The following is a 25,515-nucleotide window of genomic DNA, read 5'->3' as shown; positions in this document are numbered from 1 at the left end:
AAAACCTACCATTAATTTACAATGAACAAACAGGTTTCAGCTCTGTTCCACAGCACTCTTCCCTTGTCTGGGAGAAATGCATTGACACAATCCATGCTGGCTCCTGGAGCTTTCTGCTGCTCAGCAGTGTTTCCTAAATATTTTTGGCATATCCAGGGCCACATTCTGCCCCATGAGCAGCCTGTCCTGATCCAATACGGGAGCTCTTTTGCAGAGCCTCTCTTTTAATAACAGCAAGCAGAAGAAAAACCTGAAACCAGTTAAGGTCAGACCAGATCACCACCAAGTTCCTGTCTGACCTTGAAAACCTGATAAAAATGCACAGCTCTGGCTATGAGTTGACACTGTACACAAAATGCTTTTAGTATGGCTGCAGTACCTGGTTTAATGGATCCCTTCGGTCCCTCAGCTTTCTCTACAAAGAATCCCATTTAGAGAGACTGCATGTAACTCCTGGCCAGTGATCTGCATCTGCACAAATCCTCTTCCTATCTCTCTCAGTAATACTTATAGTATGCCCATTTGGTATGCATAGAAGCCACTTTCAGAAGCAGAATAGGATCTCCAACTTCCCGGACTAAGGATTGGCCCTCAATCCCAGGGACAGTTGTGCTGCCTCTGCTTGGTAGCAGACGCTGTGCACCACAGACAAACCAAATCCAGCAGCAGTCCCTGGCTAAGGTGTGCAGCCAGCACCACACCATCCACACAGATTCACCCCAATCTCTACTCCTGCAGCCCCTGGTACAGGGTCACTACACTGCCATGTGTGTGCTGTGCAGTTTGCTGTGAACAATGCAGCACAGGCTGCTGGAAGAGGTGGCAGCCTGTTCCACTCCCTGCTTCATCACTGCTTTGTGTGCTGAGCAGGTGCAAACCTGGTTATCGGTGAGGGAAGCGAGGCACAGGCTTTGAGGCTCACTTATTCATGGCTCTGAGAGTTTTACAAAGCAACTCTGAACAATATGAGACTGCTGCTGTGTGAGTATTCTAGGGATCGTCACCACCAGGAGCAAATACTCCTGGAAACAAAACCTTAACCTGTAATTACATACAGTACAGTGCACCAAATCCTCTACAGCCCACAGCCTTTTTTTCTATGCTTTCAGCCTCTGCAAAGCTAAGGTGCAGATTGTCCCCTACTCATTCGAGCTGGAGTAATGACTTACAATGGCTCCTGAAATCCCTGGCAAAGGCAGCAGCATGAATTTTATAGGCAAGAAAGACTAATAATCTTTCTCCCTTCCTCTAAAATCCTCGCTCTCCCCTCCTCTCCCGGAACAAACACACTTTTTAAAAGGCTTTTAAATAATCTCGTGTTCCTTAACAAAATTACAGCAGCAGTTTCCTCCTTTAATAGCACTCTTTTTCTTAGTAATCTTGTTTTAGCTACAGTTTTTGATGGAGTGTGTTGGTAGATGAATCATCTCTCACCCCTCTTGGTTATTTTGCCTGGCTTCAGGAAGAAGGAACTCTGTTTTGAAGCAAAGTTTCCTGTTCAGAAGAGGAAGCTCCATTTATGTGTGCTTTTAACTAGGAGTGATAAAAAATTTTATTTGAATGGTTAATTGGGGCATAAATAGATGAATTGTGAATGTCAATCTGATCCATCCCAGTGGATGGCATGGTCCTGCCTCCCAGGCTCTTATCTCAAATGAATTGAGCTGTCTTCTGCAAGCTTGAGGTTTGCTCCTGCACATCACCTTCTTATGGAAAGTGCTGGAAGGCACTGGCTGAAGAGAACAGAGACTGCCTGAGATCCCAGTGTTAATGGAGACAGGGTCACAAGTATTTTAGTCTGAGAGCTATGATATGGACAATCACTTCTGTGAAAATCTCAGCCATAGAGAAGGCAAAAAAAACCTCTATAAAAGTTTATTTTGCAAAACATAAATGGCCGGAGGTGTCAGCGAGAGAAATAGAGGCTTGCATGAACATGCAATCAAATAAAATTTCACATTGAAGAGCAATTCAAATAAATTCATTAGTAACTGGGAAAAAAACCCTATAAGAATGTTGTAGTTACTATCCTTTCCCCCCCCCCCTTCTTTAAATCAGTGTCACCGTGCAAGTGCACTAACAGATCTTTGCACTGAAAGAGCTTCTCTCGAGCCTCTCTGTTGCTGAGGCTGGACTGGCAGGGTGCTCACACTGGGACATCCCCACGTCATGTTCAGCAGTGCCAGGTACAGATCTGCACTCCTTCGGTCTGACTGCTTTACCACAAATTGTCTTACAGCTCTCTCTATATGACAGAGGATGCTAACAAAAAGTAATTCCTCCTCCTCCTCCTCTACTGCTGGGTAGGTTTTCCAGGTCATTAGAAATAATGAGCATTATCAGCTGCTGTGAAAGAGCCTGATACCAGTGAGGAGTACATGAACCCTGCTCTACTGACAGTGAGTAGGATGCTCTCAAAGAAGATGGAATCATAATTTTAAATAACCCATATTTTTTATTCCCTCATCTACCATCTTACTCACATTTAAGTTTAACAAGGTGTGAGCTGGTCAAACCCAGCCACATGGTTAATGTGGAGAAAGGAATGGCTTTGTATGAAGAGAAAATTACCATTACAGCTATACACCACAATATGTTGGACCATAGCAATTAATTGCATAGACAGATGTCTGCTTTCCCCCTTACTTGCTGAATATGTCCCTTCCACAGACATAAACACTTTATTGCATTTTCCTGAATTCTGCCACCACCTCTTAGCAGGAAAACAGCACCTTCTGGTTGGCAAGAGCTTCTGCTCTGACAGGAGAGGGATGTCAGACCTCCCTGGTCTCACAGAAGATCATCAAAGATGCCAGTGGCTTAGTCTAAATCTAGATTAGGTTTCAATCAGATAAACTGCTAACTGCATCTTGGGTAATTTCCTATGATTTTCCATGGGAATCAGATATCCGATGTGTTGGCAGTTGTCTAGTTGTCTCAGCATATCCACAGTGGTTTTCTTAGCCTTGGTCAGGCTAATTCATGGATTAAAGGAGGAAGGGAAAATTCCTTCCATGAATAAAGCACTAGCTATTTTGGTCACGAGTGGCATCAGCTACTTATAACTCTATTCCTGGAAATGAATGCATGGCTGTGCAGGTGGTTTTGGCTTGCTTGAACCTGGATGGATGTTCCAAGAAAAAGAGCTGGTGATCAGAGCTAGCATTCCATGCAAGACAGGAAGAGCATCTCTGTGCCCTGACCTGCTGAATTAATGAAACCAGGATCCACAAGGACTGATTTCAGAAGAGAGCAGGTAAATACAAGCATCAAGTCCTTGGGCAGAGCCATTATAAATGAGGGGAAATACCATTACTCATTGGAAAATCATTGGAGGGCTGCTGAAGAGGATAAGGGATAACCTGATGGAATCATACAAACAGCATAAGGAATAAAAAGAGATTAAAATCTTGATACATAATCAAAATAAGAAGTTTGACCAAAGAGAGGAACCACTTATATCATGCAAGAGGAATGCAGCTTGGGTGAAAATGACCATGAAACAACATAGTTCACAAGCCATAGGAAAGGAAAAAAGGCAAACAACAAAATAAATACAATGGACTTCCGGAAACCATATTTCAAAAACCTCACAGTACTGATAATAAGTCTCAGAGAAAAGAGAATTCAGGAAAGTTTGCAGCACCTTAAAGAAACAATGGTAAGGGCATCAATTCAAACAATCCCAGCAGAGCAGGGAAAACAGCCTTTGTAAGAAACAAACAATTTTCTTAAAACATGACCACTTCATTGACCTGTAATAAAATAAATGGTTTATTCAGAAAATGGAAAAGAGATTCACTGGTGTGGGAATGTAAACGTATAGGCGGAAAATGTAGGGACCAAACAAGAAAAATCAAGATGCAAAAAGAAACACAACCAACAGGTTCAAGAGCACATCAAGAAAACATAAAATAAAATAAAAATAAAATTATCAGGGACATAAAGGCCATCTATCAGAACTATCCAATAGGGAAGAAAAGTACATGCCTTCTTCACCACAGCTTTCAGTAAAAAGACCACTTGTACCCAAATGGTTTGCACATGGTGCCATGGATGACAAGAAAATATCTCAGTCTAGAAGGAAGAAAGAATAAGAATACTTGCCTTGATTACATATAATGTGCTTAGACTGCTTGTTAAAGCAATCTCACGGCTGTTAACAGCTCTCTGGGATCCCACAGAGAACCAACAAGGTGTCAGAACACTGCAGAAGTGAGAAATAACTCCTTTCTGGAAAAGAGGGGAGCTTAAGAATATGGCACAAGCCAACATCATTGGAATTTCCAGAGAAAATTGGAATAAAGAAATGTTCTTTAAACATCTGGAAAATAACAAGGAATTGAGTAATGGCTAACATAAATTCTTTAGATCACCTAGATATTTTTCCTAAAGCTCCAAGACTAAAAAGATGCTCAATGGATATCAAACCAAACTGAAGTCAACAACACTATGCTGTTGCAAGAAAAAAAAAATAGGAAAAAAATTATTTAAGTAAGCATCATGTGGTGTGTACAGCCACAAGTGATTTCTGCCTGGTCTGTGATATATTCCTCTCATCTCATCCAGTGCTGCAAAGATCCCACTGAAACGCCATGGCACTAGATTTTAAGTTAGCTGAGGAACAAGGGCAGAGAGACTAGAGTAGGACCACACAAATCATGAACAGTCTAGAAAATATGGTCAACAATCATGTAAGACCCAAAAAAACCAATGTAAGACCCCCCAAAATTTCTTTTCTTCAATTGTAGAAAAGAGACATCAGAGAGAGGCACAACACTGGTCCTCAAATACATCAAAGGTAGCAGCAGAGAGGAATGGAATTTGCTGAGCTCCACATCCATTGAAAAACGGTCAAGAAGTGAGATCAAAACATAGTAAGGCAGCAGCATGCATTTTCTGATGGTTAACCATTAGAACAGATTACTACAACTAAGAAATCGCTATCTGAGGATGTTTTTAAGCCACCTGTTATGCAAGAAGCAGGTATTGTTTTTCCTTCCTTGTGGAATGGGATAAACTAGACAACCTCTGGATATCCCTTCTGACCTTCCTCTCTGTGATTCATGCACCAGGAAAGCCATGGGCAGGTGTTTCTTTGCGGGTGACTTCAATGAACCTAAGGAGCAAAGGCTGGGTGTGGGTAGCAGACACAGCATGGTTCAGCCAGTTTTGAAAAGGCTTCTCTGATGGGCAATTTTCTGAAATCCCACAAAGAAGATAAACCACTGGGAGAGCAGTCAGCTGAGCTGGTTTTCTAATTTCTTTTCTTCCCAAGTGACCAGTTAACACCTCCAACCTCACCCCAGGTGTTCCTGTTTTAAGCAAGGCTCGCACACAGGTGGTGATGAGTTGGGAGCAGCACTTGAAGGCTGCGTTCAGTGGTTCTCCCTCACTTTATCAATGTTGCTGGCCTTTAGTAGCCAGCTGCACAAACTGTGTTCAACTGCCTTCTTGGGCCAGACTCAGCATATGCTTCTGCTGGCAGGAGACCAGGCCCCAAAAGCAGAAAGCACACCAGGCTGCAAAGTTAAAGTGATAGGAAACCACCTCTTTTCTGCTCTAAAGCCCACGAAGACCAGTGCCAGATCAGAGCTGGGCAACCACTGAAATAGAAAAGGGTACTGCCAAGATCTCATCTCCTTTCCTGGCACAACTTCCATCAGGCATAACTTTACTTTCCTAGTAATAGTCAGGAAGGAAGACAAATATAAGCACTACTTTATGCCTTTTCCACCTGGTCTTCTCCTGGGCTGTACAAGCAGCTCAATCCTAACTAAGAGAAACTACTCCTAGCTCTTATTCTGGATGATATTTTAAATCAACATGTCTGCAGTTTAGATCTGGTTTGCATCCATGAAGACCAGGAACATGCATGTACATGCTCACTAATGACATTACATGAGCCACACAAACCCAACAGGACTCTTCAGTCAAAGTCAAGGGACAAGATATATCTTTACCCTGTCAAGCCCAGAGCAAAACTCAAAATATCTTGTTCCAGTCAAGTTACACAAAAAAGAAAGAAAACTCTTATCTGCTGGTTACCCTCTACCTCTGTTCCTGAGCAGTATTCTCCATCCATATCCTTAACTCTAGCCCACAAGGCTTCACATGGAGAAGGAAAGAGAGAAATTAATTCTTCAAAGCTGGTTCTATCCTGCAATGCCTTGCTCTCAAGGACAGGCAGCTGTAGCCCTTCTGGCCACAAAGGGAGGGTTAACTCCTACCCTGCCAATTTTCAGATGGATAGCATCCAAAGTGATCTTCTTGCCTTTAAGTTTCCCAAGTGGACACATTCTGGCGTGGGTAAGTGAGATGTATGTCCATGTCCATATGTATACAGATGAATGACATTCCTATACCTCTAAGGCACATGGATAACCCCCACCGCTTCCTAGCTGCTGAGATTCCCCGGGGATATTTTATGCAAATGATTTAATGAGAATACTTTAATGAGAAGGATTTGCATTCAGGCATAACCTCAGCACAAGTGCACATCTAGAGCACAAAAGCTAAAATCCTGGCCCAGTGGGCTGGGAAGGAAGAGGTGTGAGATGCTGGCACTCCACCCTGCCCGGGGCTGGCACCCTCCCCTGCCAGAGGCACGGATGTTCTCCAGTCCTGTCCCCTGTGCAGGATGAGTAACATCTGGCTGCACACTCAAACTCCAGTTAAAGTCAACCATGACTTTCCTCAGCTTTATTTTCACCCCTCTGTCATGCACAGCCCCTGCTTCCCACTTGCTACCAACATCAGGAGTTGCCAGAGGAAAGAGAAGGAGCAGGAGGATACTTATGGTTTTTTTAATCTGGATCTTGGCAGTCCTTGTTTTGGTGAGGAGAGAGCAAAAGAACAGCACCTCAAAGCTTGTGCTCAGCACAGGAAAATTTATTTCAACTCCCTCTGTGCAGTAGGCAGGTGTCTGCACGGACAGCCACATGACCCAACCCAAAGGGACAGGGACCCTTCTCTGTGGCAAATGAGGGGATGATGACCCCGCAGAGAGGAAGGAAAGGTCTTGGCCTCACCCACTGGAAAAAGGATGGCTGCTGGCGCAGGGTGCAGCCAGATGCAGGATGGCCGAGGGAGGCGGCGGGTTGGGTGACAGCAGGCTGGGCTGCAGGTGTGGCTGTAAGAGGAGACTCTTGCTTACACTTGGCAGCCGGGACCTCGAGCAGGCCTGGGAGCGTGCAGATGATTGGGAATGAGTTATGGAGCCAGCCGCCTCCGGCGTGCTTGCTCAGAGCAGTGCAAGCCCGGTCTGAGAGCTGTCCTGCACCAGGGGCCCGAGCCCGGGAAATGCTGGAGGAAAAGGGGGCAGATCCTGCCACTGCACTCCCGGATGCATGAGTTTGGTGGCCTGTTGGAAGTGACCAAGGCACCCAAAGGCTGCACAGGGCATTTTGCTTTTCATCTCACCTAACTTCATCTCTCTCCAAAAGCTAGGAGCAGCCCTGGTGGGAAGGGAAGGACAGTGCCAGAGGCTGGTCTGCCTTCCTTCAAGGCTGGTCACACACAGATCATCTTCAAAAAAAGTTTTGTTTTTAATGAAGGCTCTTCTGCATCTCTGCTCCTTTCTGAGGTCGCTTAGAGAAAGGATTGGTTCACATCTGCCAAAGCCCTGGATGGACAGAATGGTTTGTGAGTGCATTTTTGCTCAGTGGAGACTTGTGTCAAGCAGAAGTGATAAAAGAAGTTCAATTACCACTTTGTAGTTTATGAGAGCTGTTCATAAAATCTCAGCACCATTCCCATATATTTAAATCCTCACTTTGCATATTATCAATAGATAACTCGAGAAAAAACCTACCCATAGGTACTTGTGTGTTAAAATATACATTTCTGTGCCTAAATGTGCACATTGTCCAAGCTGCAAGGGATGTCTCCTCTTAACCTCCAGATCTGGCCACTAGGCTTTTTTAAAAGTTCAAAGTTCATTTGCTAAGAAATATTCTTGCTGCATTACCTGAAAACCATCACTATCTGTGTGTAACTGTAATGGAACAGCTTTCAATTCCCAAAGAAGAATAGAGTGAAATTCCACAGCACTCAAAAAATAATAACCACAGCAAGAGAACTAAGGAGTTCAGGCTGAAAATGGGGCTGCAGCACTGAGAAGAATAAAGTGGAAATTTCCCCAAGCAGAGAGAATGGCCGGAAATAGCTGCACCTTCCCTGTCTGCTCCTGTGAAGCCAGGTTACAGTGAGAAAAGTAATTTTAAAATGGCACCAGAGTTTCTGGGTACTGTGGAATATTTACAAAGGCAGAACCAAAGCAGAAAAAGAGCACACAGTGTGCTGAAGGTAACAAAGAAATTCTGTGATACAGCAGGTAACCGAGCTTGGCTCTGTAGAGACTGAGCATATGCTGTAACTACTGGATCATCTTTCTCCTGTATTACATTTGCTTAGCTTGGTGATAAAAATATATGTCTTCCTCCACAGGCATATTGACCACATAGTGCTGAAGGTAGATTGTGAGGTTTTATGTTTGTTTATCATGATACATGCAAACAAAATACCTGTCTTGCAAAATATTTTGGCTGCCATCCACCACAAAATAATCTTTAGGCAGAAAGCTCATCTAAGAAACTCCTTCCTTTCAGCCACCAGAAAGAGTAATTAAAAAACTAAAAAGCGTTTGCCTGTCCATTTGGAAGCCAGGGAGCAGCTCAGCTGGGCAAAGAACATGGGCTCGGTGGAGTTTCTGATTAACAAAATGTAGCAACTTTAATATGAGACCTCAACCCACCGTAACAACCCTCCCTCAGCTCTCCCCATTTTGCCTCTGCCGCCTTCTAAAGGTGGTTATCCCAGAGGTTATCTTAACCAAAAAAATGCTTGAATGCAGTTATCTTGGGAGGCACACTTTCAAAGAGAGGACACATAAAATAATTAAAAGCAATATTCGCCTCTCCACTTCAGAGAGCTCCTGTTTGAGCTCCAGAGGAATGAGAGGGAAAGTAAGGGATGCTTCCTAGAGAGCAAGTAAGGTGAACCAGGACAGCAGAGGGGTAGGCTCAGGACAGTGGGGAAGATAGGAAACTGGAGCAGATTGTGGCAAGTGGGAGACGTGGTGGGGAAGGAGAAGCAGGTCTGTAGGTGGGGAAGCAGGAAAGCAAGGGGAGCGGGGCGGACAAGAGGATTTTGGAGAGCGGCTAGCCAGCTGGCACACACATAGCAGCTGCTGCTGTGTCAGCCTAGCAGAGTAGCTGCAGCTGCACGCTGGCCATGAATAGCAGAGGAGCAGCGTGCCGGCTGGCTGCTGGAGGGACGGGGGCAGCGGGGCGCTGAAAAGGCAGGGGGAGGCTCTCTGAAAGCTTTTCTGTGCAGGGGAACTTGACAGCCCTTTGATTTCTGAGCTGTTTGTTCTCCAATTGTCCACTCCGGTGGACGATCAGTACGAAAGAGTTAAATGGGGAGAGGGGGGGAGGGAGAGAAACCGTAGGAAAACTTAGGTCCTAAATGCAGATCTGGGCTTTGATACTGTATCCAGAGCATGCAGTTGGCTGCATGTATAGCTTTCATAGTTGTCAGCGGGGATCAAAATCACAGGGTGCTTAAACTAAAGGAGAAATCTCCGCGCAGTTACTCTCATATTTGCTTGAGCCACCACTGGAGGAGGACATGATCCACCACTTGGCCATCTGTTCTGTGCCGCACATGTCACTCTGCGAGCCCTCCCGTGTGAGCTCCGACGGGGCTGTGGGTTCACACACCCTCTGTGCCTCCACACGAGCGTGGGTGCGCGCACCCCATGCACTATTCCACAGCCATGTGTGGTTCTACACAGCTGCGGGTGCACGCACTCCGCACACTCCTCTGGGGCCGTGGGCGTCCCCAGCATCCGTGTTCCTCTGGAACCACGGGTGCATCCACCCCACGCACTCCTCCACAGCTGTGGCTACACACACACCCCATGCGTGTTCTTTCACTAGCATGGACGATCCCATGCTCTGTTCTCCTTCATGGCTACACCTGCACATACCATGCACCTACATGACTGCAGGCACAGCCAGCCAGTGCCGTCGTCCGTGACTGAGTGCACACTGCTCCTCCACAGCTGTAGGCGATTCCCCTGAGCACTACCCTACAGCTGGAGATAATCTTCCCTTGAGCGCTGCTTTAGAGCTGATCCCACCCTGAGCACTCCTGCACAGCTGTAGGTGATTCCCCCCCAGCACTCCTGCACAGCAGTACCAATTCCAGCATTATTAAGGTACTCCCACCCCAAGCATTCCTTGGCTATGTGTGCCCGTCCATGCCCGTCTACACTATCCCTGGGCACACACATCGTCTGCTCCCTCAAAAGCAGACCCTACACCCTCCCTCATCCTCCTCAGCCGCCTATATCCCGTGGTTATCCCTCAACACCGTGGGTTGGGTATCCACCCCACACCCACCGACACGCGTACTCCTCCGCGCCCGCGGGTGTCCCGCATCTCTCATCCCCCTGCACCACCTGGCGCTGGCGGACCCCGCTGCGGTCAGGCCAGGGCGGAGCGAAGAGCCGCCCGCCGCCCTTTAAGAGCCGCGGCGGGAGCGGCGCTGGCCCCACCCGCCGGCCGCGGGGCCGGGCCGTCCCCCTCATTAATATGAAGGCGGCGGCCGCGGCGGCGAATGGGTAATGAAGCTGTCACTCCGGCACCTACTTGTTGGGTGTCCGCGGAGCCGAGGCGCACAGAGGGCGAGCGGAGCCCGCGGGAGGGGAGCGGCGGCGGAGCGCTCCGGGCGGCCCCGCCGGCAGCCCATGCCCTGCGCCCCCCGGCGCGCTGCGGGCGGCTCCCCCACCGCCCATGCCGCGAGCGGCCGCCGGTCCGTGGCCGGTGGGCTCGGCGGGCTCCTCTGAGGCGGCGGCGGCGCGGAGCAGCAGCGGGAGCAGGAGGCATGCGGGGTGCCGGCCGGCCGAGCCGGGCCCCCCGCGCCGCCGCGCTCGGCCTGGCGCTGCTCCTCGCCTCCTGCGTGCAGGTAGGGACGGCGAGCGGGGGGCTGCGCTCCGGCCACGGGGCGCCGCGGCTGCCTTCTCCCTTTGCACCTTGCTCGTTTCTTATTTATGTATATGTCTATAACGCTATGTATGTATGTGTATATATACGTAAACACATGTATATTGCCGCGGCGGGGTTAAACCTGCAGCCGGCGAAAGTTGTCGTGGGGAGCCGGGGACCCGCAGCACCGCGCTGCCAATGCTGCCCCCGGCCGCGGTAGTAACGAGGTTGTCTCCCCTTCGGCTTTTATTTTTAGGTGTCCCGGTCCACGGGCTATTTCGAGCTGCAGCTTAACTCGGTGCGGAATGTAAACGGCGAGTTGTTCAATGGGGAATGCTGCGATGGCAAGAAAAGCCCCGAGAACCTGGACTGCTCCCGGGACGAGTGCGACACTTACGTGAAAGTCTGCCTCAAGGAATATCAGGCCAAGATTACCCCGGTCGGACCCTGCAACTACGGATCCGGATCTACCCCGGTTCTCGGTGGAAATATTTTCTATTTGAATAGCAACAAATACTCCCACCAAGGCAGAACCCCCGAGACGGGCAGGATTGTTATTCCCTTCCAGTTCGCGTGGCCGGTAGGTTTTTAATCGTGCTCTCGTTATTACCCTCTTTTTTGTGTAGCGTTTCCTCCGCACCCGCTCCCGTCTGTGCCGCTCCCGCTCCCCCGTTATTGAGTGGGGCCAGCTGCCGGGGCGCTGCCTTGGGCGCGGCCGCCGCTTACCGGGGCTGCGGGGCACGGCCGGCGGCGCGGGGAGCGGGGGCGGCTGCGCGGTGTGGGCCACCGCGGGCGCTGGGTGCTGTGGGAGCTCCGGGAAGCGGCTGCGGGCAGGCTGCGGGAGGAGCCGCAGGAGGCTGAAGGCAGGAAAATCACAATAACGGGGAGAACCCCCCACCCCGTCCCCACCCGCGCAGCGGAGCCCGACGGCGCGGCCGCGGCTCGGCGCGGTGCGGGGCTGCCCCCGGCAGGGGGCGCTGGCGGCGGGCGCGGCGCGCGGGCCGGGGCGCGTGCCGCGGCTCGCGCGGGGCGGGGCGCGCGCCGAGGAGGGGGGGGGCCGGGGGTCCCGCACCTGTGGGGGGCGGAGCCTCCGCACCTGGACCGGCCCCGCCCCGACCCGCCGGTACCGCCCGCCGTGGGGCCGGGGCTGCCCGCTCCGAGCGCGGCTCCGACCCGCCGGTACCGCCCGCCTGCCGGGCTCTGTGTGTCTCCGTGTGTGCGGGACCCCGCTCCGCCCTGCCCTCCGCTCCGCGGCTCGGGGGTTCAGTGCTTCGCCCCCGCAGTGCCCTGGTACCGCGGCCCCGCCGCACGCAGGACGCTCTGGGTTGGAAGGGAGCTTAGAGACCATCGCGGTCCAACCCTGCTGCCGTGCCCATAGACACCTTCCGCTAGCCCAGGTTGCCCAAAACGCCATCCAGCCTGGCTTTCAACGCTTCCAGGGATGGGGCATCAGTAAGGGCTGCAGACCAGTGCTAGACCTTGGAGACTGGAAGCATCCTTCTGCTTTTGGGGGTGCTGGGTGCGGAGAGTGCCCGGCGGGAGGGAGGCAGGGCAGGCTGGGCTCCCTGCCCGGCTGCAGGCAGGTAGGATCCTGCAGGGAGTTTCACAGCTGTTGCCCTCAGCCCTTCCAAGTGGGCCACGGGGTGGAAGCTGGCAAGTTGCGAGGTGCTGAGGAATGGGGATGGTGCAGGGCCCCGGCTCGGCGCGGAGATGCGTATCGGAGCCTCGGTACCTGCGGATTGCGTTTGGCACCTGGTGACTAACAGATGAAATGGCCCTTGCTGACCTCTCAGACCGTACCTCGAGGCATCTTGATTACTTGGAGAATGCCTGCTAGGAATGGATAGAGACAAAAATGCTTCATTTGTGTTTCAAGCTAAAGGAAGCCAGGCTATATAAATCATATCACTTTCTGTGTTACCAGGGACCCTCCAACCTGATGCTCATGCCCCACAAATTAAGGACTGACTGAGTTTGCTGCAGCTGGATATTTAAAAATAGAAAAGATACAGCTGATAAGTTTTTCCATGCCGAGGTACTTAAATTCTGGTTGCCAGGTCAGGGTGTGTTGATGGCCTTTGTTGGTCCTGTGCCCTCTTGAACTTGGAAATGTTCCTGTTAATAGGTATAGTCGATACAATAAACCCAGGGTATTTAGAACTGTGTTCTTAAGTTATAACATCAAAGAGAAAATTAGGATTCTTTCTCCTTTTTATTGGCCATTTAATACAGACTTGATGAAATCGTAAACTCTTCGGTTGGAGATTTCAGTAACATTAGCACCTCAAACTTTTGAATGTTATCTGCATGAGGAAGTAAAGGTAATTTAACTCATGCTTTTATTTCACCAGTTTCTAGTATTGCCGCTTGAAATACAAGGCGAGTTTGATAGTCCTTGCAGTGCAGGTCCCTAAGCCCAGCCTTCTTTGAATTTTTCTCTGTTGGAATAAGCACATTATTAGCTTGCAGCTGCCGGATATTGTTGTTCTGTGCTCACCCAGTAGTCCTAAGGAAGGCCTGTTTGACCTGCCTCTTGCAGGTGGATCAACGCAGTGTCTCCAGCCCACACTGCCCTATCTACTGCTGTTTCTTGTACCATTGCCTCCAGCATTTTAAGGGAATTAAAATACTCAGGGTTTTCTTTTTTCCACCATTTTTTCCTGTAGCTGTTGCAAAGCGGGCTGCAATTTATTTGAACAGTGCCACTGCAGTCTAGTGGGTGTTAGCTGATTTTTGGCTGGTTTACTGAATACCCTCCCAGCCCACCCTGGGTTCTAAAAATAAGCTGTGAGAAGTTTTACTTTACAACAGTCTGTGGCTGCACCTATGGAAAGAAGTCCCTCCTGTATATTGTAGTTAAATCTTGAACTCTGTGTTCATCTCTTAATGGGGAACACAGCATCTTTGTCAGAGCTGTGCATAAGCTGTGTAGACTTTGCAGGAGAGGTGTAATTGCAGTGCTGGTTTATCATGAGAGGTTTTTGAAATAGATTGAGTTCCTGGGTTATGTTTCAACTCCTTGGGATAATTTCAAAATTATTCTCAAATAGTATTCTTTCTGTATTTGAGTTTGCAAATGAGAAACAACAGTATGAATATAGTCTTCTCCTGTGACTTATTTTTGCTGTACGACAGTAGTGAAGTTACTGTTTCTTTAATATAATGGGAAGGAGCAAGAATAAAGAACATTAGACATTGTGTCCTGCACTTATGAAACAAATTTGCTTTGGTGTTGGCAGTGAGAAAAGGATTTATTTCAGTAGTTCTAGCTTGAATTTTTAAGCTCCACACTAATGAAAAGCATTGAGTCTATGCAGATTTCATGGTGAACCTTATCTGAGTGATAACTCTCTCACTTAGAGACTAATGTATAAATTGCTGGGGAGGGGTGGTGTGGAGTTTCTTGAAGTCTATGTGATACTACTGTGTCCCAGGCTAGCAGTAGCTGTAAAGCAAACAATTTCTTGAAAAGTCATTTGTTTTGTTCTTACTGATTTTCCTTTTTAATTTTATGAGGCAAAATTTTTCAGTTTGGACAACTGTCTTTTCTGTAAAGCTGCAGTGCCAGAGTTCAGCGACTTCCAGTGTTTGAAACAGTGTCAGTTATCCAGCTTATTCCTATTTCCTGTCCTTTTTTTTAAAATATCATTAGTCTGATCTCTGATTTGCAAGAGGGAGCTTGGGATAGTGCCAGAAAGTTCTTAAAATTGCTACCTTGGGATACATCATCCACAGAAATCTGGCAGTGGGAGAGGCTGAGGAACAGCTAGAACAATACAGCTGTCTTCTTCACCCACCTACCTCACATTTTTTCTTTGCCTCCTGCTGTAAAACTTGAAGCTTAATGCTTGTTTGAGATTGTTAACAAACAAGTGATGCAATTAAAATTTATGTGCAACTTTAAAACAAAGAAGACAGAAGAATTCAAGTAGCTTTGAAATTGATTCTGATCAGTTACAGTTTAGGCTTGTTAGTCTTGAGCATTTTTTTTTTCCCTAGCACAAAGCGGTTTGTTCAGACCCTGAAGCTTCACAAATACCTGGTACATTAATATTTATCAATAGCCATTGGCAGAATTTTAGATTTGGGGTTAATTGAAGGTTGCTTCTGAAGATGATGTTTTAAAGTTCGTCGTTCTGTGGGATGGGCTATGTGGAACCATTTCTTGTACTCCTTTGCAAGATGGCATGAAATGGAGTTGTGTGTGGTTTTTCCCTCCACCCTGTTCTTTCCCTCAGGGAATTCAGCATTTTTTCTGTACCATAAATATTGGTATGGCATCCATTACTTCAGTTAATTAGTCATATAGAGGAATTGTTCTGACTAGTTGTGGATGTTGAAATCATGTATTACAGTATGCATCATTAGCTCCTCTCAGCCCCTCTGTTTTTGAGATCCTGCTGTGACTGACAGTGCACCCATGGGTGCTGTGTACTCTGAACTCCCCAGGCGAACTTCAGCATTCAGGGTCTTGGGGATAAGTATTAGAAACAAGGATTTCCACCTCTTCTTTTCCTTGGTGCTTTGCTAGGACTCTGTAATCAATCTGGTAGAGGTTCAGGCAGCCTTTGCAAATTGCTTGGATAAAAGGTGCATTCTCCACTAGGATTAGGCAACTGATTTTTTTTGTTTGTTTGTTTGGGGTCTTTTAGCACTATCTTAGTGTTTTTTTCCTATTTAGAGTGTGATTGTAGCACCTTTCTCTAACCTTAATAAGTAACATTAACGCTCAGGTAGATAAAAAAACGTCTGTAATTTGAATGTCCAGGCTGTGTGTGAGTTTCATCTGTATGCAGTCCATGTGTGGGTCTCATCCAACTGCCTGGAGGGGTTCAGTCTTGATCTAAAACATACACAGGCATGTGAACCATCAAATATGTAAAGCTGTTGAGAGGATAGCTTGGCTGCAGCAGTAAATGTTAAATTTCTTAGAAAGCAACTTGTCCCCTCCCCTGCCAAAACCTGAGCAGGAATACTTGACCTTGCAGCTTTTATTGCTTAATGGGTGCAGCATTCTGCCTGGCCCTTTCACATGTTGTCTGGTGAACTGTAGGATTCTGCACCAAGCTCTCCCTGTCCTTTTAGTTTGAGAGGTGAAGGTGGTTAGAGCCCTGGAAGACATCTAGCTCATTATCTGAGATCCTTGGTGCCTCTAGGGAACTAGATAGCCTGGCCATAGGAAATGCTCTTGTCTATTTTTGTTTGGCTGATAGATCCACAGTTGGTCTGCCTCCTGTCTCAACACAGCCATCACTGCTCTCTGATCAGGATCTTGAGGCTTTGTAATGAAAATATCCTGGATTAGATTACTCTCTGCTCCCTGATAGAGTAAACATGCATCCTGTCATCTTGGATGACAACCCATCGGGACAGATATGCTTAAATTAGGCAGGTTAAAGTTAGGCCATTTAGCACTGGAAAAGGAACTTGTGCATGGCTGTACCAGAGAAATAGTATGTATTTTTTTTTCTTATAAAAAGATTACAATTTGACAAATGAAACATCAGGGGAGGCACACAGGAAGCTTTACCTGTAATTAGTTTTGCTCCATTGAAACTCCTTCTTAAGGAAAGTGCTTGCAAAAACACAGCTCCAAGCAAGACCTGAGGGCGGGGAATAAGAAGTGAGAGCAAGACCTTATGCCAAAATGTAAAATTCACCTGGTAATGATGGGCTGTAATGTACATGCATCACACCTTGTTAGCATAGGAAATCAACATGGAAAAAATAATCTAGTTAATAGCTGTATATTGATGATCTAACGTAAATATTTAATTTCTGAATTTACCACTAGTCTTTTTTCCCCAGGTGAAAGGCTTTGCTGATTGTATTTGACTTTCCCTCCCCAAACTTGGTGCAAGCTTACTGCCTCTGCCTGGTGGGCTTGTCAGCTGCCTCTGGGACTCCTGTGGAACTGCCATGCCAAAATACTTCTTATGTTGTCAAAACACCTGCAGTTTTGTCTCATAAAGCCTTCCCCTGCTTGTTGGAAATCATGAAAAATGTGCTGTGAATCAGAAAATATAGGTCTGTGCTTCCTCACTTTTGGGGAGGTAGATCATGGAATTTATGTGCTTTCACCTTCTCGGTACTATATTTGCCTTGAAGCCTTTTTGATCAGAAACAAAAGTTTGAGGAAATTTTTTTTTATGAAAATGATATCCCTTTGATCTCAAGTGACACAAATGCAAAGGGTAGTTTTCAGGGTTGTTGGTTTTTTTTTCTCTCTTTCTTAAAAGAAGATAATGGAGTGATGTTTTAGAGAGTGACTTCAGCAATGCTGGGAAGTGACAACTCCTGTTGATTTCAATAGCAGCTGCAGGTGTCACCTCTAAAAAAGAACCAAGGCCTTAATGGTGACCACTTCAGAACCACTCTTTGAAAAAGGGATTTATTATTGGCATGCTGTGTGTGCCAGCAACTATTTGCAGCTTGCCCAGAATAGAAAGTCTAAAGACTTAAGTTTCATGTAACTATAGGAAATCTGTCTTCTAATTTTAAGCAGAAGTGCTCTTTGCACTCTTAATCTTTCATGCATTCGTGTCACTAAATCTAAAATTTCTTCTGTCTTTGAAATAAATATGCCTCAAAGGACAATATTCTGCTAACTATTTAAACTTTATACTTCGAAGTTCTGGGGGTATTTTGAATGTCATAGAGATGGTCAGATAGTAAAGAACACTTCTATTTATACTCCTTGAAAGTTTCCTTAAATAAACATGTGCTTATTTATTGGAAACACTGAGGCTGAAGTCAAAACTTGCAGACGAAGTCCCTCACCTCCCAGCCACGGACAATGTGCTTGTACACCTCTTGTCAGCTTTCTGATCTTTATTCCAGAAGGTGCTCCAGCCAGCCTATCTGTGAAATGCTACACTCCTAGCCACAGCTGGTGTGGGCATTAAATCTTTGACTGAAAATGGAATAGGTATTAAAGTAGTCAGGATTACTCTTACAAGAGAGGATGTGAGGTAGAAGCTGAGCATGTTTGATTCACTGCAGTGCAGTAGAGGCTTTGTCTTTGGGCTGTTCAAAGATGTTCCAAATGCTGTTCTCTCAACAAAAAATGTCTGCATAGGAAAGGTTTGCTGGAGACATGACCGCTTGTAGCTTTAATTTTTGAACAATCAGGTTTATCTTGAATGTGGTTGGGATGAAATTGTAATTGGTTTGTGTTATATCAGACTTGTGATATTTGGCCTAATTAGGCTGTGTTCCCACTGTATTTTAGGTGGCTTGAGTAATTCTGTGAGGCTCAAGTGTGAGTGTAGATGTTGAGAAGCTTTGTGTGGCAGAAGCTGCCTTCTGTGTTTGAGGCTACTGCTTGTATTTCTTGTGCAAATGCAGCTTGCTTTGGCAACTATTGCAAGTTCACTGTTTTTCAGTACAAAAGCTGAAGAAATTTAAGCTTTTGTCAAACAACTGACAACAAGTTTTGTCAACAAACTACTACATTTTCTGGATTTAAAAAATGCCAAAAATAGTATAGTGAATTTTTGGTATATTTGTTAATATGTATTTTTGCCACAAAGCTTTTCTTGTATGAAAGGAGATTTGAGACAGATGTGTCAAGTAAATTATGATTATGGTTTTTTAACTTTGAAAATTACTTTTTCTTGTCCCCTGTGGGTCAGTGGCTGCCTGGCCCCTCTGTTGAGCAATGCTTTTGAGTCCCTGCGTGTAGGTGAGATGGGTGGAATTCATCTTTTTTTTGTGTAGTCTCACTCTCTCACATCTTTTTCCTCTAGATGTTGCTTTGTGTTGGCTCTGAAATACATGCTATGGACATACTTTAAAAACTACCCTAAGTTCATAAAGCAGCTATGATCACACCGTATAGTTAGTCATCTGCAGGAGCTTTAGGTTATTGTGTGCCAGAAAGCTTCCCTCCCTGCTCTTCTGAAAACAAGCCCAATGTTTTGTCAACTCTGTGTGGGTCCTGCTTGTGTTGCCTGCTCTGTTTCAGAGCTGCTCAACCTGATGGGGAGACTTCATCAGAAAGTGACCCTGCCTTTTCTGCCAGCACACCGATTTGCTTTACTTTGTTCCTCTCCAGTTCTAGCTGCAGTAATCCTCTGCTCTGGAAGGAGCTTGAGAGCATCGGTTTGGAAGGAGAGAGGCTTCTTCCAGGAGTGAGGAACAAGGCTATACTGGCAGTGCTTCCACGATGTTTATCCGTCTGCTTACCTGAAGGGGAGTTGCTGCTGTTCCTTGGCAGTGACTCCACCCTTCCCTCCCTCTCCTGCACTGTGATAAACCTTTGATGGGCTTTTTGCTAGAAATCTGCTCTGGCTTTGGTTAGTGGGTGTCTGGAACAGGTCAATCTCCGGTCAGAGGTGACTGCTGGCTGGCAGTGCCGTGTCCATTCAGGGTTTCTGAGCTGCTCAGCTCTCACAGGAGCAGGAGGTGGAGGTGTAGCCTGACTTCCCCAGCCTGCCCCTGCTCCCAGGGCTGGGGAATGAGCCAGTGTGGGTAGCTGAGAGCATCTCTGCATCTCTGCCTGCTCATGTTAGACGCCTCTGACTGCCTGCATCCCGTGGGGTGGTGGAGTTCCCTTAGAGCTGCTCCTTCCCCTCTGTGCATCCAGGGACAGAGCTGAGGAGAAAGGTGTGATGGCTCTGGTGCAGGTCAGCTCGAGTTAGGGAGGGGTGGCCATCCCTGATGTCACCAGTCTTTTGGTGCCTTTGCTTACTGTACAGGAAAAAATACTCTATATAAATGAGTGCTGTCTTCAGCAGAGTCTGTCATGTGCCCATTGATACGACAGACAAGCAATGATGCTAGACTAGGACTGAACAGATGAGCTTATTTTTTGATTACTCCGTTGCTTTTGCTTTTTTATTTTTTTTTCTGGTCTGATGGCCAGATTCTGCTTGAAGATAGTTAATTTTAGAAGTCCAATGCGTGGAACATAGTAGACATATTTCAGCATCACCAAAGATTTAAATACCATTCTGTTCTGAAATAAATGCTTGCTATTTTCCTGAAATGTCTCTAGCACTGCTTTTGATATTAACCATTTTTCTTGTAACTATATTTTGGGAATTATTATTATTATTATTGAGCTATACCTCATGCTCATTTGTTAAACCATTCCCAAGGGCTTCTTCATAGTTGTAGCTAGCTTTTAATTTGTATATAAAGGAACAAAGTTAAATATTTATTTTATCGTTACTGTTTCAGATGCTAAACAAAGTGTAAAAAGCATATTTAACATGAGAATCTTCTGATAATAAGAGCTCTGAGCTGAATCATGTTGTAAGCCTGGATTTTATCTGTAGTTGCAATGACTGTTTGCTCCTCAATAGAAAGCTACATTAGATGGAAGGGACAAGGCATTTCAAGGCTAAATGACAATCTTAGTCTTACTTGATTAGAGCTTGCAGAGGTTGCTAAGAAACAGCCTAATAGTCCTTGAGTAACCAATTATATGCCCTTAGGACAGATGCACAGGTGCTCATTGTCTGAAGTTGGTTTTGTTTTTTTTTTTTCTTTTTTGGGTTTTTTTTTTTTGTGTGTGTGTGTGTTTTGGTTTTTTTGGGTTGGATTTATTTTTTTACATCTGAGATAAGGCTGGAGTATGGAGACTGCAATCTGTTTACATCCTGCTTTGGGCTTGAAAGTCCTGATTATATATCTTGCTCCCAGCAGGATGTGTTCTGATGGGCTTTGTTTAATATGTTACAGTTTAATTATAACATTTAAGTTATTGTTGCAGTGCCTCTTCTAGTTCCACATAGTCCACTGTGTCTCTAGTCTCTCCAGTACTCTGTAATACTGTGAACATACCATCTTAAATAACTTTAAGCATATAATCTTCAAACAGGATAAATTTTACTTTTTCAGATCCTTGGTGAATCTTAATACTGATGCAGTATCCTATGGTAGGTAGAAAAATGTCCTTACCCTTCATACAAATTGGAGAGAATTATTATATGAGCTAACAGTTAACTAACGTATCCAATGGGGTTCTTTCCTTTTTTCCTTTTTTTTTTTTTCCCTGAATATGTATGATTCTGTTTATAGCATTGCAAAGTTCAACAGTCTACTTTAAGACAGAATCTACACTTTTAATGTAATAGGTCCTGGATTCCAGCTGGAGAACTTAAGATCTAATTAGGGAGCTTGTTCATACTTGGAAGACTTGATTGACACATGCTTTAAGCAGTAAGTTGAGAAATATTTCAATAGCTTAATTATTGATCTTCAATTAATCTGCTGAAGTAGAAGTTTTTTAGGGTGTGGAATTCTTGGTACTATTTAGTGTTCATCCTGCAGACTGAGGAGAATTTTAACAGCACCGATCTGGTAACCTGTGCTACTGCTTAAAAGAGTTTTAGTTATTGTTCCTTTATTTTTTTTTTTTTTTTTTAATGGTGGTGATTTTTATAGTTCTATCTCTTTTATGGTACAATGACGTGATTTTCCTTGTATCACAACATGGAATTTCTGCTGTAACTTGCTACATGTAATCAGCAAAGTCTAAAAGGCAGACCATGGTAACTTAGACTGTTAAGGGCAGGTATTTCCATGTGCTACCCCTCAGTAATGATTGGTTTTTGCACACCACAATGACCTGATAGCACCCCTGTGTTGGTTATAAACTGTTGTTTAAATCATTTTTATATATAGGCCCAGAATATTTTAGTGTTGTATTTGGCTGTTGAATACCTTTGTAGAACAGAGTATTTTTCCATGATTCATCCACTCATATTGGTGCTTTCTCCTATCAGAAAGTGAGGCAGGGAAGGAAGCAGGGAAAATGAAGTGTTTGGACTTGCACAGACGTGTAAGGTGTTGGCTGTCAAATATTTAGTGCTCCTGCAGTGCCTTCTGATATTTGCTGTTCAGCTGTGATAACTCCAGGGTTGTGGAGAGGCTACCAAGCTATGAACCACACATCTCCTGTTCCCAGGAGGTGAAGGTAAAGTGGTTGCCCAAACCCAGCTGGTGGCAATTCTTCAGAGGTTAATTTCCAGAATTAAGATTCCCTTTATCTAGCACTGCATGTCCTGGACTTGTTCTGAGGTCTTGTCAGAATGTTAATTGTCACAGGGCTTAGGCAGAAGTACCAATTGTCACATATCACCAGAGTTTCTCGGGCTGCTCATATCCACCCCCAGATCACTGCAAATGTAAGGGAAACAAAATAAGCTTTGGCTGACTGGAAAGATAGTCTCGGCTTGTGGCAGCTTGCTATCAGTGATGATTTGTTTGTCCCTATGCCATTAGGATGGATTTTAAAGATTTGGTACTCAGTGAATCTTGAGCTTGCCAAGGAATCTGGGGAAAGTTGGAACAGCAGGGAGTTGGTGGTAAATGAAGTGCTGAAACTGTAAAGGAGTCACAGGGACATATTTTTGAGTTATGGCTCCAGCTTTGGACTAACAAAATTACTCTGGCATTTTTTAATGTCGGCCTACTTTCCATGGCTTTGTTGTGTTCTCTATTGATACTCATCCTTATGAGGAAAGCTATAACAGTGTTACCCACCAGAGGAGTAACTAGGGGTCAGCAGTGAAATAAATTTGAAGACTTGCTGACATAATCTCCCTTTCATAGCTTCCAGATCCATGTCAGTGGGAGGAGAAGGGGAAAAAATAGAGAAGCATTCTGAATTTACATGCTTAGAGTAAATTTACAAGACATGTGCTTATTTTCAAAGGCTGCTTCATGTACTTTGCTATCCTTGTTACAAAGTTTTCCTTCTAAAGGCGTGCCCATTTGTAGTTTTTGTCTGATTTGTAATAATGTAAAGCTATATCAGATCCCCACCAGTTTACATGAATCTGAAAGAGATGATTGGATATTGAAGTTCTGATGCTGCTTTGTTACAGTGGGATTGATCATGTCTTGGTTGTCATATATTCAAATAGCTTGGAATTGTGGGCTACATATGCTATTTAATGCTGTGTTTCTTTGCTGCTGTAACCAATTAATATTTAATAGTAATTAAGTGCAGTGTAGTGGTTGGTGCTGCAAGCATGATAAAGATTTACTGAAGCCACAAAGTACCTACCATTCAGAAGATTCAGTTCTGCTGCTGGAATATGATTGAAGCATTTATTTCAACTCTGGCTCTACCATGTATGCTTAACTGTGTGCATAATCACTTTATTCAAGTTCCTTGCATGTATTGATCTACGTGAAAGAACTTAGAGTGGTGACTTATTTTTCTGCTGAACTTATTCCTACAAATTTGCAGAGAACTAAAATAAGGGGTTTTATTTGTGTTTGCTTCCCTGCCAGCCTGTTTAGCATGTGCAGAAGTTGAAAACCTAGCTGGTGTTCTGCTGAGGGCTGAAATTAAGGACAGCTTAGGTGTGTTGTCCCTTTCTTTTGGATTAATGACACTTCTGTTATTAGCCATGAGCAGGTTCACACTCTGTTTGCTAAGTCTCTTGTGGAAATGTGAAGTTCAAATTGACTGAAACTGTTGTGCGACTCAGTGTAGCAATAAAACAAATATTTGTGTTTCTTATTGTTGAAAAGGCTTGTGATGATACCTGTGCTCAGAACCAAAGCCGTGGGAGGAAAAGAATGGGTTTTGTTTAGAGTTACATGAGGATTTGATCCATCACTGTGGGCCGGTGGAGTCTTTGTTTCCTGTCCCCTTTCAGCTGTGGCTGCTGCTGCCCAGGGAGCTCTAGAGGTGGCTCAGATGGGTAGGGCTGATGAGGGAATTGAAGAGGACTTAGAAAAACAGTGCCACAATCCCTGCTCCCTTGGGAACAGTGGTTGAGTGTGGGCCTCTCCTCTTCCTAAGGCAAGACATCTAGAGCTCATTAGCTGGAATTGGTTTTGTGGGCATTTGCTTTTTCAAAAACAAAGGGAAAGATTGCAGTGCTATCAACAGCTAACATTATTTAAAAGGATTAAGATTAAAACACTACTCTGTATTCCTGGGGCCTTTGCATACATGGAACTTGAGGGCATATCTGGTTTTTTATATATTTGCTTACCTTCTTAGTATGCATATTTCCAATACAAAAGAGAGTGCATGCAGGTGTTCTGTGTTTAGAACAATAATTAAAGTATGTTATTACATAGTTAGTTTAATTCCCTCTTGACTTCAAGTTGAAATTATAATGATGCATGGCTTCAAGTGCCCAGAGGACACTAATATCCATGCCACATGGAGTGCAGAGGGGAGGGGAAGAGCAGTATTAATTACTAGCTCATCTTTGAATTCTAAATATTAGCATAAAACAAGTCTTGCACTAGCTGTTAATGGGCCTTCATGGTTGTTACATACTCTTCAAAAGAGACAATCTAGCTACACTTTCATTAATGCAACAAGAAAGTGTGTGTATAATGGGCTTAATTTATCTTGGACTTCTTCCAAAACTTTAGGAAAAGACTAGGATGTGGATACTTGGTTAATATCAAGTTTGTCTGAAACAGTTCAAAGGTGGCAGCAAGGCTGAAAGCTTCCTCTTAAATCGAATGGAGTGATGTTCAGATGGTCCCCAACTGTCTGCCTGGTACTGTACTGGTACAAGTCTCTTTATCTCAATGTCTTTTTCCTCTGTCCCCCAATTTCATCAATACTTTCTTCTGTTCTTTGCTGTTCGATTAACTGGGTGGATTTCTGGAAACTCCTAGTGCCAGCTCCAGCGATGGTGGAGAGGACTGGAGCTTATTAGCTGTGCAGTCATGAAAGTATCTTAAGATGTAGCTGGTTTATTTTCCTGTAACATAATTATTGGACAAAACGTGTGTTGACACGTAATCCTGTGATCCTCTATCTAAACCAGTGGATTCTGTTGTTTTTTTTATTTTGTTTTTTTTTTTGTTTTGTTTTGTTTGGTTTTTTTATTAGCAAAGAAACAATACTGGAATTGCTACTGTGATCTTGTCTATAATTTCTGATTTCATTTCAATTTCTAATCTCAAAAATCAACACCTTGTGTTTTTCCTGAATAGGATGGAAGGCTGTTACTTGAGGTTCAAGCATGTTTTCAGGATTGATGCATGTGGGGTTAATTTCATTCTCCTTTCTGCTTCTTTTGCTCTAGAGCTCTCAAAAAGGGAAATGTAACCAGGGGATGTTAACTAGGCTCTCCTGTTGGAGAGAGAGGCAGAATACAAACTGTGATACTTGTTTGACAGTTATTAGGTAGGCTACTAGGATGTTGTATCTTCTTTTTGTATGTTTGTAGTGTTCCATACCAAAGCCTCTTGCTCTGGCTGGTAGCTGTTATACTTAAAATAGTGCTAGTAATTGGCTGACTTCTCTATTACTTAATTTCTTCTATGGTATAGAAGAATATCTTGCTAATGCTATTTTATATTCCAGTACACTTTCGAGAAACTGCACTGAGACAGGCACAGTAACACCCATATCAAAGGATACCCAAATATTTGTTAACTTTTAATCAGACTACATAAAGGTTTAGTGTATATATAGATATCTTGGGTAAATTGTCAGAGGGGAGCTGTGCCTGTAGGAAGGATGACTAATGGCTTTTCTATAACTGTTTTGTATTCTGTGCTCATTAGCTCTTATCAGCTACTTGAAACA

General features: G+C 44.9%; 1 protein-coding gene across 1 annotated transcript in view; it reads left to right on the top strand.

The window, feature by feature from the left end:
- The first annotated feature begins 10,623 nt into the window (after window positions 1-10,623).
- Window positions 10,624-25,515, top strand: part of JAG2 (jagged canonical Notch ligand 2) — a 68,814-nt gene continuing 53,922 nt past the window's right edge. The window contains exons 1-2 of the mRNA XM_014871335.2: window positions 10,624-10,971; window positions 11,248-11,571. Coding sequence (XP_014726821.2) covers window positions 10,624-10,971; window positions 11,248-11,571 — 672 coding nt within the window. The remainder of the gene's footprint in view (window positions 10,972-11,247; window positions 11,572-25,515) is intronic.

This window comes from Sturnus vulgaris, chromosome 6 (genome assembly GCF_052056855.1).
Source record: "Sturnus vulgaris isolate bStuVul1 chromosome 6, bStuVul1.hap1, whole genome shotgun sequence".
In the NCBI taxonomy this organism is placed as follows: domain Eukaryota; kingdom Metazoa; phylum Chordata; class Aves; order Passeriformes; family Sturnidae; genus Sturnus; species Sturnus vulgaris.
Note: the sequence above shows the minus strand (reverse complement) of the source record. Positions and strands in the feature narration are given on the sequence as shown.